Source organism: Phacochoerus africanus, chromosome 14 (genome assembly GCF_016906955.1).
Source record: "Phacochoerus africanus isolate WHEZ1 chromosome 14, ROS_Pafr_v1, whole genome shotgun sequence".
Taxonomy (NCBI): domain Eukaryota; kingdom Metazoa; phylum Chordata; class Mammalia; order Artiodactyla; family Suidae; genus Phacochoerus; species Phacochoerus africanus.
In genome coordinates, this window is record NC_062557.1 from 38585371 (window position 1) to 38601262 (window position 15892).

Here is a 15892-nt window from a genome sequence, read left to right on the forward strand (position 1 = left end):
AAGTTGCTGTGGCCTGAGCGTCAGAGAACCAACCAAAGGACTGGCACTGCAAGGGTATGCCTGGTCCTGCCCAGTCCCCAGGTTGTACCACACTGAAAAGGCAATTTGGCCCCTCCAGGACAACAGGATCTTTCACATACTGCAGATGGGAGTGTAAAAGGGGACAACTGCTTAGAAAACAGTTTGACATTAATTAGCGACACTGAACATACCCTGCACACACTATAACCCAACTTCTATTTCCAGATTGATACTCTGGAGAAAGTTCCAAATGTGCCCCAGGAACACAGTTCACTATGACCAAAAACTGGAAACTACCCAGTGTCTCTTGGCAGGAGATAAATAAGTTATTGTACATTCACACAGTGAAATATTCTAAAGCAATGGGAATGAAAAAAACTATTGCTACATGAAACAATATGGATGAATTTTACAGACATACTGTTGAGCAGAAAAAGTCAGACATAAAGAGTGTATTTCCTATTACATAAAGTTCAAAAATAGGCAAAACTCACTTATAGGGGTAAAAATCTGAATAATGGTTACTCCTGATGGTGGGCAGTGAGTGGGAGATGACGTAAAGAAAGGTATATCCATTTTGTGTTACACATAATAAAAGGTTTACTTTAAAATACATAGGGTGGGGGAGGGAAAGACTGGGAGTTTGGGATTAGAAGATGTAAACTAATATTTATAGGATGGATAAACAACAAGGTCCTATTGTACAGCACAGGGAACTATATTCAGTATCCTGTGATAAACCATAATGGAAAAGAATAAGAAAAGTAATCTATATGTGTATAACTGAATCACTTTGCTGTACAGCAGAAATTAACACAACATTGTAAATCAACTATACTTTAATTTAAAAAAGAAAGAAGACAGAAAACACTTCTGCTTTACCTTTGTCCAAGCATAGTGTCTCTCTGGGGAAGACTGAGCTCGTCTGCCACCTTGGAACAGGGAAGGAAAGTAGCCCTCAGATCCTTTCCTGCCTCTGCTCCCAGGTGGCAGCACTGTAACGGGGAACTAACCTAGAGAGACTTTCAGAGGATCGACCGCAGGGGAAGTGTCTATAGATTAGTAGTGTTTGAGACCACAAGGGAGCAGAGAATCCTGCAAATATGGTAAGGAAATAGTAAGCAAAAGCTATGAAGCCCAGAAAAGGCAGCTGAGTCCCTTTATTCTCTACCCACCTATCCTGCTCAATCAGGCACCTGACACAGTGATGCTCTGGACCAATCAAACGTTGAGGCACTGATGTCCCCTCTACCCAGCTGCCTTCACTTCTCTGCTCCCTTCCATAGCAAAATGGTCAACAATTTGGGTCACTGCAGAGGTGCAGGTTCAATCCCTGGCCTGATGCAGTGCGTTAAAGGATCCAGCATCTGTTTTTGGAACACACGTGTAATGGATGTTATACATCCTTTGCTTAATGGTATTCATCAGGAACAGATTTTTAACCCTTGATCTTCAAACATACATAGGTACATGGTTGCTTGCTAAAGAATTTATCTGATTTTTTTTTTAAATATCACTCTCCCAGTCTTGACCTAATGTTTATAGTCACCTTTAAATCGTTAATCACGTCAAACCATTTCATACATATATTTTGAAATCAAATGTCATGAGATTTTACTACATGCAAATTCATCAAGAATGAATCTCTCTCTCCAGTCTAAGGCACTGCTATGCTACTAAATCATTGTCAGTGTGTGGAATTACACTTTTTTTTAAAATATGGTTTAAAAATATTGTTCTGTAATAAATATCTGTTTCATATACTTAAAAAAAAAAAAAAAGGATCCAGCATCACCACAGCTATGGTGTAGGTCACAGCTGTGGCTCAAATACAATCCCTGGCCTGGAAACTTGCATGTGCTGCAGGTGGGGCCATAAAATTTTAAATGATAATAATAATAAAAAAGGATGATCTACACTCCTTCACCTCAGTTCCCTCCCATCTCCCTCCTACTGCCACCACTCCACTGGGACAGCTTTTACAGAAGCATCAAATCCCGAGTTCCCATCGTGGCACAGCGGAAACAAATCCGACTAGGAACTTCGAAGTTGCAGGTTTGATCCCTGGCCTTGCTCAGTGGGTTAAGGATCTGGCGTTGCAGTGAGCTGTGGTGTAGGTCCCAGATGCGGCTCGGATCCCACGTTGCTGTGGCCCTGGCGTGGGCCTGCAGCTGTACCTCTGATTAGACCCCTGGCCTGGGAACCTCCACATGCTGCAAGTGCAGCCCTAAAAAGCAAAAAATTAAAATAAAATAAAAAGTGTCAAATCCAGCAGACATTCTATCCTCATTATACACATCTCTCAGCATCTGCCCGACCGCACATTCATTGCTTGAAAGACTCCCCTTTCTTCACTTCTAGGACATCCACTTGCCTGCTTTTCTTGCTCAGATGTCACCTCTTCAGAGAACTCTTCTCTGCCAAGACTCCTCCACCTCATTACCCTGTATGTTGTTTGCAATGATAGTCAGAATCTTTAATTATCTTGTATATGTATGTGTGTATTATTTGTTACAATACAAATGCTCTATTATATTTTCAACCATGTTTACTCGCTGCTTCCCATGGTTTCTCCTGAATGCAAACGTGGCCTTGCTCACTGCTAGGGGAGAGTCTGGCACAGAGTAGGCCCACAATAGACTTGTGGAATGAAAGAGTGAAAGGCATTGCATCTGGATGTTCAGCACTTCCGCTCCTGCTCCCACATGTTGTCCTTTGGTGACTCCTCTTTCCTTTCTGTTTTCCCACCAAGATTTCCCCTGATGTTCAATTTAGCCAGAGTCCAACCTGAATTAAAATGTTAGGAAACGAGGCAGTATTTAAATTATGATTTGACTCAGATCTCATGAACTCCCTCACAGAAAGTCCCTTGAATCAAGCTCTCTTTACATCATTATCCATCAGAGCTCCTATATGGGCCCCAATGGAGTACACTGACAGTGGGTAGAGAGATGGTAGGGCTCTGGACTTGGGTCTGAGTAGATCTTTATTTCTGCTTTATGAGCCACCTAGATATGCTGTCACAACATCTCCAGAGCATTACATGAGACAATTTTTACTACAAGAGACAAATTTTTTTTTTGTCTTTTTTGCCATTTCTTGGGCTGCTCCCGAGGCACATGGAGGTTCCCAGGCTAGGGGTCTAATTGGAGCTGTAGCCACTGGCCTATGCCAGAGCCATAGGAACGCAGGATCCGAGCCGCATCTGCAACCTACACCACATCTCATGGTAATGCCAGATCCTCAACCCACTGAGCAAGGCCAGGGATCGAACCTGCAACCTCATGGTTCCTAGTCGGATTCATTAACCGATAGAGATAGAGCTGAGCCACGATGGGAACTCCCAAGAGACAATTTTAGAACAATGGTCTCCAACAGCTATCTGTCTGGGAAAGCCTTCCAAACTCCAGACAGTGTCACTCACTCCATGCGCTTAGATGTCTCACCACCTCTTAGACCAACAGTTACAGGAATGTGGTCAACTTACACTCACAACACTATTCATCAGTGTGAAAATGTGCAAAACTAAGCAGAGATGTCTATGCTAAGCTCAAGTTCATGTGCAAGGCGGCGAATGAATTCTAGAGATCACTGGGTTAGAACCCCCCATTTATAGAGAGGAAAAAACTGAGATCCGCAAAACAAAAAACACAAAAAACAATCAAAAAATAAATATAAATAAAAATTTAAAAAAGGAGTTCCCGTCGTGGCGCAGTGGTTAACGAATCTGACTAGGAACAATGAGGTTGCGCGTTTGATCCCTGCCCTTGCTCAGTGGGTTAACGATCTGGCGTTGCCTTGAGCTGTGGTGTAGGTTGGACCCCTAGCCTGGGAACCTCCATATGCCGCGGGAGCGGCCCAAGAAATAGCAAAAAGACAAAAATAAATAAAATTAGATTAAAAAAAATAAAAAAAAACTGAGATCCGGAGAAGTCAGGCAATTTTCACACCGTGACACAGTTAGTAACAGGGCCTACACTAGAAGCCAGTTCTGTTGATCCCTAGTCCAGAGCCCTCTCTAGTGGAACCCACTTGACACCTTAAGTTCTCGTTTCCTGCTCTAGTCCAGAAATCCCTTTCCTTATTAGAAATCTCCCCATCGCTTTATGTTGGTGCAGAAACCAATGTGCCTGGGTCAGTGAGCATGCATGCAAATGTCTGTCTGCGAGTAGTATAAAGCATATCACTGGGTGTTTATGCCCTTTCTTCTAGGGAAACCTCTAGGTAATTGCAGCTCCTTCTGCCGGCACCCGCACGGAGGTCAGGTGAAGATCTTCTGAATCAATCATTAACGAGACAACTTGGTCCTCTCTCCAATAAGCTCTGTTCCTGGGTTGTCAGGAAAGGTAGCCAAGGAATCAGGGTGGAACCAGACTCTCCCAGGGTCAAACTTGGTTCCAGGGAAGTGAAAGTATTTAGAGACGAGGCAATAAGTGGCTTAGACAGATCAGCAGCATTCCGTCTCTGCAAGGAGGATGTGCTCAAGTTAACATGGATACCATCTTGGTTTTCAGCCTCATCATTACATCCTATGATGCTCACAAGAAAGGTAAGTACTTCTCTAGCCTAGTGTCTTGGGAAATACGAAGAGAGGTCTAGAAAGTGTTTGGGCGTCTATGTCACCAGACAGAGATAGAGCTGAATCTCAGCAGGTGATGCTTTTCAGTCACCCTACGTATTCTCTTGCCCTTAAGCAGGATGGCAACTTACTCAACCCACACAGATAGATGTCTATTACATGGTGAGAAGTCTTCAGGGGATGTGATGCATTCTTGTTTTGTTCATGTAACTAATATTGGAATTCCTTTCACTGTTGGATAGCTTTCTTGCCTGAAGGTGCTATCACAGTTTCAGTACTGTCATCACCTACGACTCCCAAATTCACAACCCCTCATAAGATACTGTCTTCCTTTTTTAAGGTGTTACATTCAGATAGATGGGGGAGTTCCCTTGTGGCACCATAGGTTAAGGTGGCGCTGCAGCTGGGGTTGCTGCTGTGGTGCGGTTTTGATCCCTGGCCCTAGAATTTCCAGATGCCTGGAGTGTGGCCAAAAACCACCAACCAAACAAAAAAATTCAAGTAGATGGGGATGCTCTTGGGTGGGGAGGGCTGAGGAAAAGGGCAAGGTGAGGGTGGAATGGCACCATTTGCTGCTTTTTGATACCTGCTTATTGAAAACATGGTTTCTAGTTCTCAATGTGGCTCAGCGGTGAGGAACCCAACTAATATCCATGGGGATGTGGATTCGATTCCTGGCCTCATCCAGTGGATTAAGGTTCTGGTGTTGATGTGAGCGGGCGGTGTCAATGGCAGACACAGCTCAGATTGCATGTTGCTGTGGCTGTGATGTAGGCCAGCAACTGTAGCCTGGGTTAGATCCCTAGTCCAGGAACTTCCATATGCCATAGGCACAGCCCTAAAAAGAAAAAAAAAAATTTTTTTTTGTCTTTTTGCCTTTTCTACGGCCGCTCCCGTGGCATATGGAGGTTCCCAGGCTAGGGGTCAAATCAGAGCTGTTGCTGCCAACCCACGCCAGAGCCACAGCAACGTGGAATCTGAGCCTTGTTTGCAACCTACACTACAGCTCACGGCAACGCCGGATCCTTCACCTACTGAGCAAGGCCAGGGATAGAACCCGCAACCTCATGGTTCCTAGTCAAATTCGTCAACCGCTGCGCCATGACGGGAACTCCCCCAAATTTTTTTAAATTAAAAAAATAAAACATGATTTCTCAAAGTGTCCTAAACAGTTCATCTCTAAAATTGGCTCACCAGAGTTGAGGTCAAACGGCATGAGGTACATCAGTAAAAAAATTGAACAAAGAAAACTCACAACACCCTGCGAATTATGTGCCAAGCAGCATAAATAACTATGACCCATGGTCCCATGGAAACTTTGTCCAATGTTACATTTAATAAACTTTCAAAAGTTTTAATGCAAGAAGGTGGACAGAACAGAAAGGAGAGATAATAAGCAGTGCTTGAAGGAATAGGTTGGTTAACTATAGTTAACTCGTTTACTTTTTCCTAAGGATAATAGACTGGTACCAAGATTTCTTTATACTATGCTAACTTCCACTTGCATACATCTTAAAGTCTCTCGAGGGGAGCCTTTGATCTCCCTTATTGCAAATTTTATGGGAAGGAACTGCATTCTTTTGTATCTCCCTCTCCAGTGCCCAGAATTTTAAAGAGGAAGTACCCAGTAAATCCTGACCTTTTCTCTTTTCTTCCAGAACTCAGAGATAGCAGCTGCCAAGTAGAACCCCTGCCTAGTCTCTTCCCAAAGGATGTGAGAAGCATCAGAGATGTGCTAATGCGAGGTAGGGAATCGGCCCTTCCTGAACAATCGCTTTCCCATTCCAGAACACTTTTGCCTTTAGAAAATGCTTCCCTCCCCTATGCCAAGTCAAGATTTCAAATATCCGATTTTAAAGATGTGTATCCCCGTGAGAGCCCTTCTGGAAACCCATTTTAAAATTAACTGTTGGAGTTCCCGTCATGGCACAGTGGAAAGGAATCCGACTAGGAACATGAGGTTGGGGGCTCAATCCCTGGCCTCCCTCAGTGGGTTAAGGATCTGGCGTAGCCTTGAGCTTTGGTGTAGGCCAGCAGCTGTAGCTCCAATTGGAACCTCCATATGCTGCAGGTGCGGCCCTAAAATAAAATAAAATAAAAACTGTTATTGCCTTAGGCGTGGCTACACAAATCAAAGAGATGGGGCGCAGAGAGAGAAAGCAGCGCTCAAGCCCCTCTTCACTGGAGAAAATAGTCTGTGAGCATTTCTCTGGGGTGACTTTACTGCAGCCACCCATCTCCATGGGACCCACGGTGGAGAGAGGAAAGGCAGGGCTTGTGTATTTAGTACCACAGACACTTGCTGAGCAATGAATGAAAAATAGAAGAAAGTACAGCAGTGGGCTGTGAACGGAAGCAGGTTAGCTGGGCGCCATTCAGATTAAGAATGGCCTTCAATATCCTGTCTGCCTCTTCTCCTTCCAGAAGCCAAAAGGTCCACATTCATCCTAAATCAGACGGTGGCTATTCTACAGTGTATTGGTTCGGGGAGCAAAGTCAAAATCAACCTTGCATATTCGGAGAAAAGGCGAAAGGTCAAGCATACTCTGAAGAGCCTGACAATCGTGGCTGTTCCCCATGGAAACAGCACTGCCTCGCCAAGCTGTCACCTAACCCCCACATCCAAGCTCCAGACTGGATCCCTTGTAATAGGCAAAGGTGAGATTGGAAAATGAGATGGAGGTAGGCAATGACTTTCGGTTGACCTCCTCGGAGGCAGGTGGAGCTTAGCAGCAGCTAAAGCCTCACGGAAATGGATCAGCCTCTCCTTAAGCGAATCTACATAAAATTTTTAAGGTTTTATTGAAGTACAGCTTATTTAAAATGTAGTGATAATTTCTGCTATATAACAAAGTGTTTCATATACATACAAAGTTATACATATACATACATCCATTCTTTTTCAGATTCTTTTCCCATATAGATGATCACAGAATATTGGATAGAGTTCCCTGGGCTGCACAGCAGGTCCCCATTGGCCAATGACTGCATTTACCTCAATGTGCATATGCCAGCCCCAAAACCCCAGTCCATCCCTCCCCAACGCCTGTCCCCTTTGGTAACCATAAGTTTGTTTCCAAAGTCTTTGAGTCCTCTGTTCTGCAGATAAGTTCATTTGTATCTTTTTCTTAGATTCCACATATAAGTGTAAAAATTTTAAATGTCATTTTAGTATATGGATTAGGCTCTTTGGAATTTGATTAGGATGAACTGATTCCTATGGTCTGTTTACCCGACGTGAAACTGTGGGATACAGGAGAAATACCATCAAACAAGTGTTTGTTCTGATATTATTATCTTTGGCAAGTCAATTTCTCCAGTGCTCAGTTTCCATAGCTACAAATCTATGAAAACTGAGCACTAGAGAAACGTGCTCCACCCCAGTCCTCAGTCACCTCGCAGATGAAAAGTAAAAGGGATGAGCTGACAACAGGGATGGACATTGACTAGATGGTCTAATTTCTCAGGTTTCTTCTTCTTTTTTTTTTTTTTTGTCTTTTTAGGGCCGCACCCACGGCATGTGGAGGTTCCCAGGCTAGGGGTCGAATCGGAGCTGTAGCTGCTGGCCTACACCACAGCCACCAGATCCAAGCCTCGTCTGTGACCTACACCACAGCTCACGGCAATGCCAGATCCTTAACCCGCTGAGTGAGGCCAGGGATTGAACCTGTGTCCTCATGGCTAATAGTCACATTTGTTTCCACTGAGCCACAAGAGGAACTCTAGATGGTCTAATTTCTACATATGTCAGCCTAACAGCAGTATGTAAGGCCTCTCAAATAGCCCTTTCGACCTGCTGGTATTATTACAGATAATTGCTAAAGGATATTTCCATTTAAATATAATGCACCTAATGTTCCCTATCTATTTTATTTAAAATAAAATTGTTTTGGGAGTTCCTGTTGTGGCTCAGTGGTAACAAACCCGACTAGTATCCATGAGGACAAGGGTTTGATCCCTGGCCTCACTCAGTGGGTTAAAGATCCAGCGTTGCCATGAGCTGTGGTATAGGTTGCAGGCATGGCTTGGATCCTGCTTTGCTGTGGCTGTGGTGTAGGCCAGCAGCTATAGCTCTGATTCAACCCCTAGCCTGGGAACTTCCCTATGCTGCAGGGCCAGCCATAAAAATAAAAAAATAAATTATTTTGTGAATAAGGCAAAGTATCATCTCCTAAATTATCCATTTCATAAGCTTGGATTTTTGGAGCTCTCCTTAAGGTGGTGCATTCTTGCTCAAATATCCTCAGGCAAAGAAAGGCTTATATTGCAAAGCCACCATCACTGGGAATGGAGCACTTGCATTTACAAATGTGCTCCACCCCAGTGCTCAGTTACCTAGCAGATGAGAAGTAAAAGGGATGAGGTAACAACAGGGATGGACATTAAGTTAGAAGCTGGACAGAACTGGAAATACACGGACAGAGGAAGCCTATAGAGTAGCCTTTGAAAGAGTGGCTCCCAGGAGGTGGGAAGACTTTCGGCCTTGAAATATCCTTATCCCAGAGGCTAGGGAGCACCACTCTACATAGAGGATCTCTAGGTTTTGCCTCCTCTTTCAAAACCAGTATCACTCAGTTTGCAAAGTGTTTTCACACCTGCTTTCTCATTTCTGTTTCTAATCCGCATATCACCCTTGTGAAACAGGCAGACCAACACTTATTTTATTATAACTATCCTGCAGATAAGGAAACCAGAGCTGGGAGAACTTACGTTACTTGTCCAAAGTGAGATTTGTTTATCTTCATTGCATCTGACCCAGAAACACCTATGTTAGCACTTCAGAGAACTGACTGGCACTATGCCGAAGATACTTCGGAGTCTCCTTCCTTTTCCTTTCAGCTTGTTGGCTCTTTGTCTCTGCCTGTCGTCGCCAACACTGTCTTTCTGATTAAACAAATCAGGGACTACTTCCCTGTAATTCATGTACAGTACCTGGTACTGCGGCCATTGGCCTCTAAAGGAAAAAACTGTCATTTTCACGTGGGTTTAAGACCTGGGAGGGTAATTGAGAAAAGGTAAGTCAGATGTACAGACCTTAATTTAATAAGTGTGAGAGGAGACCATTTGAAATGGAATAGAAACCCCTGTCTGAATTGGATTAGATCAATTATGGACACAAGCGAAGTCAGTTCCCAACTACAGACAGTGTCCCTCCGCCCCCCTCGACCCTGTTCCCATGCTAGAATGTATCCGGCTGTTAAAGCCAAAGTACAGAAACAGCCCCTGGCACATACTATGTATTCATTTTGAAATATTTGCTGGGAGTTCCTGTTGTGGCTCAACAGGTTAAGAAACCAACTAGTATCCATGAGGACGGAGGTTCGATCCCTGGCCTCGCTCAGTGGGTTAGGAGTCCAGCATTGCCATGAGCTGTGGTCTGGGTCGCAGTCACGGCTTGGATCTGGTGCAGCTGTGGCTGTGGCTGTGGCCAGCAGCTACAGCTCTGATTCAAACCTTAGCCTAGGAACTTCCATATGCCGCAGGTATGGCCATAAAAAGAAAAAGAAAAAGAAAAAGAAACAAATATTTGCTGAAAGAGTGAAATTGAGGGCTGTGGGAAGCTGGGTGGTCTCCCCTTCTTCCAGCTCCTTTCTCAAAATTGCTGACGGAGACTCCACTAGACAGACGTGCCTCAGTCACGGAGGTGAATTACTCTCCTTGACATTCTTCCTTGGACTTTGGAGCCATCTTTTTTAAAGAAGCAAAGTATCAACAGTGTCACGCCCTCCATCCTTACTATTATTACGGCCTTACGAGTGATAGGCACACACAATGTGGTCTGCTCCTTCGCTCTGATCCTACTTAGTCAAAGGCCCCACGGGGATTTAATCCATATCTTTTACTACTATCTCTATCATTTATTCTTAGGCATTATTACCACACACACCTTAAACCTATGGACAGATCAATGGGGCCACAATTAAACATCTACCATCAGCTAGGTAGAGACAGGGTTTTGTCGGGTGAATTCAAAGGCAGAATAAAGTTTTCTCAGTTGTCTTTCATTGTTTCTTACTTGTTTTACAGCTTTCTTACCAGGGATCTCCCAGTGTAAAGCCTATCCAGTGATGGGGGCCTCGTCAGAGACTTTTCCTGCCACGACCCCCTCCATAACTCCTGGGAATAAAGAAAGAGAGAAGACTACGAGTACTGATGATTTTTCTACCCCCTTGAAACAAGGTACAGAAAAATTAGAGATATGACAAGAATGGGGAAAAAAAAGTATTTTTAGCCCCAACATTAGTCTGGATCTCCAAGAATTCTCCGGGAGGTTGGGGTTGAGAAGTTACACACAGTTTGCATTAGAAAATCACTCCCTTTCTATGGGAAAAAAAAAAAAAAAAAATCAGCTTCTCTATAAAGTAGGCCCCAGAATTGTAGTTTTTGACACTATTAATAATCCTTCACCTCCCCACACGTGAGCTCACCTGATAGCCTGATCTGCGGACATGATAAATCATATCGGTGTGGTAGGTAATTCCAGCCATTGTGTAAATAGTTACATGACATTTAAACTCTAAGCAATCATTACAGTGATGACAATGACCAAGAAGCATGTTTTTCATCTGCATTGTTTTTACAAACAGCCCTCCCTAAATTGGCCAGGATTCCAATTCTGTAAGAGTCCACTTGGGTTATATCCCAGTTCCAACAGGAGAAAAGTAAATATGAGATTAGTAATAACAAGATGCATATGAACCATTTGTCCCCAAATTTGACTTGTGATCCCAAAGCAATGCCAATCCACCTCTGTTCCACCTACGTCCCACCAAAGCCGAGAGGAGCACAGGAAAGTATGTGTGTCGGAGCACAAGGACAGAGACCCTGAGGGGGCTGCTGGTGATGGACTCCCTTGTGTAACTTTTCTTCCCCTGAAAGCAGTGCAGGAATCAGTCCTACTGGATCATGGAAAAATCCCAAATCCCAGTAAACATGATTCACTGGGAAGAAACTGCAAAGGAGACTCGAGCAGAGTCCATGATACCTATCCCATTCCTGGACTGAGTCTGAATTGGAAATTCAGCCTCTGCCTCTGAATCAAGCTGGGCCCCTATAGGAACCAGGAGACCTTCAAATCAAAGGGTTGAACGCTTCCCTCTCTCAAATGCTCTCTTCTCCCTCTTCTACCCTCTCTCCTTTTAGACCCAGATGAGGACCTAAAGAAGAGACAGAAATGGAGCATCCTGGTCAAATTTCTGATTGCTATCATCCTGCTGTTAGGCGGAATCGCCATTACAGTGTTTGTCATTTTTGAAGTCCCGTGCCCTGTAAGTTTGCTGATGTCCTGGATCCTTCGACTTGATCTATAAAGACCCCCTTCTATCCCAGAGGCAGGGTGGCATAATGAGAAAAAGCACAGACTTTGGACACACCTGCCACTCAACCCCCGCTAGCTGAATGGCTTTCAGAAAGCTGCTTGCCTTCTCCAACCTCAGTTGCTTCATCTTTAAAATGAGACTAGGAGTTTCCGTCATGGCTCAGTGGTTAATGAATCCGACTAGGAACCACGAGGTTGTGGATTCGATCCCTGGCCTTTCTCAGTGGGTTAAGGATCCGGCGTTGCCATGAGCTGTGGTGTAGGTTGCAGATGCGGCTTGGATCCCGTGTTGCTGTGGCTCTGGTGTAGGCCGGCGGCTACAGCTCCGATTCGACCCCTAGCCTGGGAACCTCCATATGCTGCGGCAGCAGCCCTAGAAAAAGGCAAAAAAGACCAAAAAAAAAAAAAGGAATTACAAAATGAGACTAATGATAATTTGCCTCTCACAGTGGTTATAAAACTTAATTGAGATGCTCCTGGCACATAGAAGATGCTTGCTAAAGACAAGTTCCTTTCCTCTGCTGCACCTGGACATTCTCTAGGGAGGATAGAGGCAATATTTTCTTTTTTGTTAGAAGAGATGATTTTCTTTAAATGGCCTGATGTGAGGTTTGGGAGATAATCAGATGCATACTGGCCACCTGAAGGTGATAGTTGTCATTTTCTCCCATCAGACTCAATGCCTAAGAGTCAGAGAGCAATGCAGATGCCATCGGTTGTGGAGAAGGCAAAAGAAGGCAGGCCAGCAACCTGGGGAAGCTGAAGCCCAGCCTGACTCTCAGCCCAAGAAGGAAAGTATTCTCTGTATGGTTATGGTCATTTGCCTGGAGAAAATGGGGCTGATATATAAGTCCTGGGAGACAGGGAGCTGCTTTAGTTATGAAGCATATGTGGGTAATTTTTTTATGTGTTGGGAACTAGGCAAGCATTCGTATTACTGTTTTCTTAACATCAGCAGGGCTACTATATTATTGAAAATGCCCATTTCTTGGCCTCAGATATAATGAATCAAAATAGCTAAACTGGGGCCAGGAACCTCATTTTTAAGCTTTTTAACAAGCTCCCTAAGTAGAGGTGGATTTACTATGAAATTAATGAAGCTAAAGCTCAGTACCCATGAAACCTTGTATCCAGTTGTGTGGTTTTTTTTTTTCCCACAGCACATGGAAGTTCCTGGGCCAGGGATTGAACCGACACCACAGCAGCAATGTGAGCCACAGCAGTAACAATACTGGATCCATAACCCACTAAGCCACCAGGGAACTCCCCCATATACTTTTTAAACAAAAGAAGGTGGCCACATATATGGAATTACAGCACTGAGAATGGATCTCTAAGATTTATCTAATCCAGAATGGGACACACGTTGCCACTGTTTTAGTTCCAGGTCATCCCCACCTATCAATAAGCAAGCAGAGTGCAACTGGATGAGTATGTCCTGGAGGTTTCACGCACAGCATAGTGATTATAGTGACAGTACTGAATTATATACTTCAAAACTGCTAAGACACTAGATCTTATACATTCTCACCACAAAAAAGAAATGATAATTATGTGACACGATGAGGTGTTAGCTAAAGCTACTATGGTAATCATGTTGCAATTTATAAATATATCAAGTCAACACGTTTTGTATACCTTAAACTTATAGAGTGTTATATGAAAATTATAACTCAAGCATGGCTCTCTTTCCACCCAAGCATGGCTTCAGGTACCCAATGCCCACTTATCTGTCATCTCTGGTCTAGGGTAATATTTTCTATAATCCTGTTTTGGCTAATAGCAGATGATGAGATGATATAAATTAGTATAATTCTATAATTTGGTGTATTTTTAATCTACATTACCATTTCTACTGAACACTGAAAGAAACAGGCCTAAAGGGGACTCAAAAGTCTAGTTCCAAATTAGAAGTAATCATGTAATGGCAACTCTGACTGAATTTCTCCCATGAACAAAATAAGGTACTAAATGATAAAGGAAGTAATTAAAAAATAAGCGATTTTATGCACATTGCCTTACTTTGGCCTCACAAAAGCCCTAGGAGGGAGCGAGGACAGGTATCTACATTTTATTGAAATTTAAGCTAAGGCTCAGAGAGGTTATGTGACTTTCCCATGGTCACACAGCTAGTAGAAAAATAAATAAAATCCAGGCTTTTTAATTCCTTAGCTGAATTTACAGACTTATTCATCTCTTCTACAAATTTTCACTGAAAGCCCTCAAGTTCCCTGCCTTCAAGAGGTTGACAGTCTTTGCTCATAGCACTTTCTAAACGGTCAGTGAAGTGTTTAGAAAGTGCATACAAAATCAGATGGGGCATGGAGTCAGGTGTAATGAGAGTAGAATGGGATTAATTAAAAATATCTGCTCAGAATTCCCTTGTGGTTCAGCGGGTTAAGGATCTGGCATTATCACTACAGTGGCCTGGGTAGCTGCTGTGGCATAGGTTTGATCCCCGGCCTGGGAATTTCTGCATGCCACAGGCAAGGCCAAAAAAATTTCTTTTCTTTTGCTCCACAGCGACCCAGACTCTGCCCCTTTTCAAAGAGAGTGAGATTGTTTGAGCCTGATTCTAGGAATGAAGCAGAATCCCTGTGAAGCTGGGATACAAAGTCACTGCACATCCAGGGCCCTTTATTTTTTTCTTTTTTTGTGTGTCTTTTGTCTGTTGTCTTCAGAGCCGCACCTGTGGCATATGGAGGTTCCCAGGCTAGGGGTCCAATCAGAAGCTACAGCTGCCGGCTTCTGCCACAGCCACAGCAATGCCACATCTGAGACACGTCTTTGACCTACACCACAGCTCACGGCAATGCCAGATCCTTAACCCACTGAGCAAGGCCAGGGATCGAACCCACAACCTCATGGTTTCTAGTCGGATTCATCTCTGCTGCGTCACAATGGGAACTCCCCTGGGCCCTTTCTATTCGAGGAAAATTGGTCAAGCAAGAGGTGGCTGGGCTGTCTGCTAGGAGGCTATAGGTTCCATAGGTGCACCTTGCTGCTACTTTCTCAGTGTAAGCACAGTAACTTTTCCTGGAATTAATGGGTAACAAAGAGGCAAAATGATGTGTACTTGGAATTACGTGGGGTTTTGTACTAAACTATCTCTTAGTTGGTACATGAGGAAATATTCATTGGCACCTCTTTATCTTTCATATTTCCTTTCAATCTCTAGGTTGGACAAGATGTTCCCAACTCATCAAGCCCCAGGAGAGCTGCAGAGACCACTGTGGTCCACCAGACATACTTCTGAAAAGTGCTGCGCTGCCTCGCACACAGAGTAAGGATCCTATGGTCTGCTCCCTACTGCTAATCCACATGGGCACATTCTTGCCAACTGGACACTCGTATCTTCAGCAGGGACATTACAGTCAGACAGTGATGCCAGGTCAGCGAAGGGGGAGCCTGGGCTTACAGTCAGGAGTCCTCCTCAGGCCACTGCCCTGACTTAGCAACCAGCTGCTGAAATTCACTAGGTTCCCCCAGCCCCATGCAGCCCCCTCCCATCAAAAATGGATACTCTTTCATCCCTTCCAGTGAAAACAAAAAGACTTCCCTCCAAGCCCTATGAATGGGCCTGTTGCTCTCTTGCACAAAAGGTTTAAACAGCCTCCAAGGAATGGAGCAAAGCAGCCATGAGTGTGGCCCATCCCCCTATGCCCTCAGTTGTCCTGGATGCTGACCTTATGTGACTGGATCTCAACTTGCCAAGCGGGTTTCCCCGGGCTGATGGTTTTTGACTTAGCCTCTGCCCCTGCATGCAGCTGTCCACACACTGGTGCGGGCACGAGAGCCCAAGCATTCCAGAAGTCTTCCCCATGACATCCTCAAAGGGCTTAGGGACCGCATACAAACAGGATCCAGCCAAGGCTTCCTTTTTTTTGCTTTTTTTTTGTTTTTTTTAAATCAAGTTATTTTTACATGTGTACATTTTTTCCCCACCCTTTGTTCTGTTGCAATATGAGTATCTA

General features: G+C 44.1%; 1 protein-coding gene across 1 annotated transcript; it reads left to right on the forward strand.

Moving 5' to 3' along the window:
- Positions 1-4512: 4512 nt before the first annotated feature.
- C14H17orf78 (chromosome 14 C17orf78 homolog) lies at positions 4513-15196 on the forward strand. Its single transcript, XM_047756803.1, has 7 exons — positions 4513-4570; positions 6259-6345; positions 7025-7258; positions 10628-10780; positions 11750-11868; positions 12593-12727; positions 15097-15196. Exons 1-7 carry the CDS (start codon positions 4513-4515, stop codon positions 15172-15174), a joined length of 864 nt encoding a protein of 287 aa, XP_047612759.1. The 3' UTR covers positions 15175-15196.
- Positions 15197-15892: the final 696 nt, after the last annotated feature.

Bases quoted from the DNA above. Each gene is read 5' to 3' on its own strand.
- C14H17orf78 (XM_047756803.1), top strand. From the start codon at position 4,513: ATGGATACCATCTTGGTTTTCAGCCTCATCATTACATCCTATGATGCT. The intron at 6,346-7,024 runs GTAGGGAATCGG...TTCTCCTTCCAG, and splicing joins CAGAGATGTGCTAATGCGAG to AAGCCAAAAGGTCCACATTC. The intron at 12,728-15,096 runs GTTATGGTCATT...TTCAATCTCTAG, and splicing joins AGGAAAGTATTCTCTGTATG to GTTGGACAAGATGTTCCCAA.